Source organism: Microtus ochrogaster, chromosome 5 (genome assembly GCF_000317375.1).
Source record: "Microtus ochrogaster isolate Prairie Vole_2 chromosome 5, MicOch1.0, whole genome shotgun sequence".
NCBI classification, from domain to species: Eukaryota; Metazoa; Chordata; class Mammalia; order Rodentia; family Cricetidae; genus Microtus; species Microtus ochrogaster.
This window is the reverse complement of record NC_022012.1, coordinates 64,251,508-64,255,230: the sequence shown is the minus strand read 5'-3', so window position 1 is coordinate 64,255,230 and position 3,723 is coordinate 64,251,508. Positions and strand designations below refer to the sequence as shown.

General features: G+C 45.9%; 1 protein-coding gene across 1 annotated transcript in view; it reads left to right on the top strand.

The window, feature by feature from the left end:
• The window catches only part of Myo5c (myosin VC), a 73,967-nt gene extending 72,009 nt beyond the window's left edge, over window positions 1–1,958 (top strand). The window contains exon 41 of the mRNA XM_026779100.1: window positions 1,290–1,958. Coding sequence (XP_026634901.1) covers window positions 1,290–1,442 — 153 coding nt within the window. The 3' untranslated portion in view covers window positions 1,443–1,958. The remainder of the gene's footprint in view (window positions 1–1,289) is intronic.
• Window positions 1,959–3,723: the final 1,765 nt, after the last annotated feature.

Here is a 3,723-nt window from a genome sequence, read left to right as displayed (position 1 = left end):
TCACACCAGCTCACTGAATACAGAAGCAGGTGTCACACCAGCTCACACCAGCTCACTGAATTCAGAAGCAGGTGTTACACACTCATCTCACACCAGCTCAAGACCACAGAACAGAAAATTTCCCGCTTCTCACTGTGTTGTCTTTTTTGGGTTTTGTTTTTTATTCTGAAATTTTAACTGTGTTTCAACAAAAATGTTATGTTCAATTTAATGGACTTATTAATATTAAATGCTATTTTAATTGCTACTATGGTAAACGTCACTAGTTATACCCACATATACAAGCCCTTTGGAGTCCTCATGGTTATCAAGAGTGTAGCAGAAGGCTAGAGTGCTGGATCAGTAGTCACAAGCACTTGCCGCTCTTACAAAGGACACAAGTTCAGTTCCCAGCACCCATGTCATGAGTCTCATAATTGCCTGGAACTCCAGTTCCAGGGAATCTGATGCCCCCTTTTGGCCTCTGTGGGTACTGTACACATGGGGCATACACACATAGACACATATATACTCATATCAACTTTTAATTTTTAAAAATTCATTTATTTGTTTGTCTCAAGTCAGGGTTTCTCTTTGTAGCCCCGGCTGTCTCACTCTGTAGACCAAGCTGGCCTCGAACTCACAGAGACCCACCCGCCTCTGGCTAAAGGCATGGGCCACTGCTCCTAGAAATTTTAAAAATTGAAAGAGTAGAAAGCAATCCTGACACCAAAGAACTTTTCAAATAGTAAAGATGTAAATGAATTTTAAAAAAATGTAAAACTTGAGATCCAGTGACGTCTGGGCTTAGAATTAAACCTTGGTATGTACATAAATACAGAAGAATAAAATGGACCAGCCAAATGGCTCAGCACGCAAAGGTGCTTGCTGCCAAGACTAAACCTGAATTTGATCCCCAAACCTTTATGGTAGGAGAGAACAGACTTCCTTCCCCAAGTTGTTCTCTAATCGACACACACACACACACACACACACACACACACACACACACATGCAAATAAATGTAAATTTTTAAAAAGACTAAGAATAGTTCCAGTCAGCCTGTCCTGTGAGGAATGGCTTTTGGAGTGTAACAATGAGAGACTTCCTGGAAGCTGGCTGGACAGGAGACCCTAATAGGCTTGTCTCCCTGGAGCGGTGCACTCAACCACCCGGGGTTGCCTTCTCTTCTGATGGCTTGAGCTCTCTCGAGGAGGCAGAGCTATTGAATTTCCCGGGCTCTTGACCTCTAAGTAGTGGTGAACCAGAATGCATCCATTCTGACTCCCTCCCCTTGGTTCTGACCTCAGGCTCTTCTGAATAACCGGGGTGACTCTTCCCAACTGATGCTGGACACCAAGTATCTTTTTCAAGTCACGTTTCCTTTCACGGCTTCTCCGCACGCCCTGGAGATGACCCAGATCCCCAGCAGTTTCAAGCTCGGCTTTCTCCGGAGACTGTAGCAGGAGAAGAGATGGACACAGGTCCCCTGGAGCCCGGAATGGACTGCAGTTTAAGGAAGAAAGCCCACACCTCACCTGTCTTTGGAGATGTCATGCAGTCGACTGGGCTGGGAAAGGCTCTTGCTTCTGATCTCGGTGGCTATTGCTACAACTTCTGAAGACTCAGTTTTGTTCCCAATGCCTTTGTTTACTCCACTTTGTGGCGGGGACCTATCCCCACCTGCATATACAGGAGTGAAATCTGGGGGCTCCCCAGGTTTCTAAGGTTCCCGTGAAGTCAAGAGATATGTTTGAAGCCACAGGCGAGTTCCATGCCTACACCTTCCAGGAAAGAATCACTGAAACAAAGTCTTCTTGCCCCATCGCTACTGGCAGGAAGGGCTCGTTAGCTCTTCTTACTAAAGACACCCCTGGATTAGAAAACTCTTCACTTTTGACGATCTAATGTTTAAGAGAGCATTCGGTCTGAGAGATGGGCATGGTAGCACACACCTATAATCCTGGCACTCAGGAGGATGAGACAGGAGGATTACCTCGAGTTCAGTGTCAGCCTGAGCTACAAACTAAGAACCCATCTCAGAAGAAAAGAAGAGCATTTCATGTATATATCTATTTAAAACAAATTTACTAGCAAGGCTTACTTTTATGCCATTAATGATCTTTTCTAAAATTTTTTTTTAAAAAAAATGTACCAACCAACATTGAGGGTTGTGGTTTCAAGACAGAGTTTTTCTGTATACCATCCCTGGATGTCCTGGAACTCGCTCTGTAGACCAGCTGGCCTTGAACTCACTGAGATCCACCTACCTCTGCTTCCCAAGTGCTGGGATGAAAGGCCTGTGTCAGTAGCTGTATGGTCACCGTCCTGCCAACATAATTTTTATAATCTCATTTAATATTTTTAAATACAATTACTTCTTTTAAAACTAGATTTAGTTGTGGAGTCAGTGCTCTGTGATAGAGCAGTTGGCCCTGGGTTTGACCCCAGTACCGCACATACACATTCACACACGCATACACATGCAACTTGTGGGTTCTTTTCTTTAACTAATCGGTTTTCTAATATGCTTTTGAAATACCTTTCGAAGCTGAAGATTTGGGCAGGCTCTCCCTTTGGAGAAATCTAATTTTCCATCATTTCGTTTGAACCAGCTACTCTTTTCCCCAAACTATTTCCCTTCCCTTCAGAATACAGCCCTTTGATGGGCACCCCTGACCCATAGCCAAGACCCAACGCTTCTATGCACCCCAAGCCACCTGACCGCCCTTTCGTCTGATGGTCTCGGGCAGCGACTGCGACACCACAGAATGCATGGTCATCTCTGGGTGATTATGAAGCAGAGCCACCTACAAACGTGTGCCATCCTACTGATGTGCGGTACCCGGACAATGAAAATAGAACTTGATAATGCTTTAATAAAGTAAATTATCGAGCAAATCTCATGCAGTTATTTCCACCACTGTAAATTAGATATCTTCTTACTGCACAGTTGTGTGTCCTTCCCTTCAACAGGAAGATATTAGGATCCTACAAGTCACAGTGTGCCACCTGACGTCAGTAAACACAGGGCGGGACATGTCATGAGTACTTGTGTCTGGGACCCCCTAGCTATCGAATGAGGGGAAGCAGGATGGAGTTGGCTGGGTTTCTGCTCCTCTCGCGTGACCTTAGTGCCCACTCCTGTCCCCCTCTGCCCCATGAGGAGTCAAGCTTACATTCTTGCTCTCAGCCTCGGGCTTTCTGCCCACTCTAGCATTACCTGGGTTCTACACCAGAAACCTTGGCCACGCTTTCTGCTGACCTCCGAGTTCCTGGAGGACTGGACCCCATCTTATTCTGCATCTTATCTGTATGCCAGGGTGCTGGGAGACAACTGAATTGGCAAGGTCCCGTGGGGATGGCAAGGGTTCAAGTGTAGGAGAGCTTGTTTGAGGACAAGACTTGGGGATGTTGGTAAGTTTTTGCACAGAGGAGATAGAGGACATGTTTACCCCATGGCCTTGATCACTGTGAAGGCAGGAAAGAAGGCCAGTGCTCAAAGATGATCTCAACACAAAAGGTAGGAGCTGTCAGGCTTACTCCGTGGAGCAGATTCACAAGATCAAATGAATTCAATTCTGTCTCCTGCAGGCAGCAGAGAAATGGGCCCAGGAAGGAATTTAGCGGAGTTAAGAGGGGTCTAAAACAGGTGGAGAGGCAGAGGGTTCTCGAGGTGAGTGCATGCTAGTGAGTGGCCCATGAGTGTGAGTGCATGCTAGTGAGTGGCCCATGAGTGTGAGT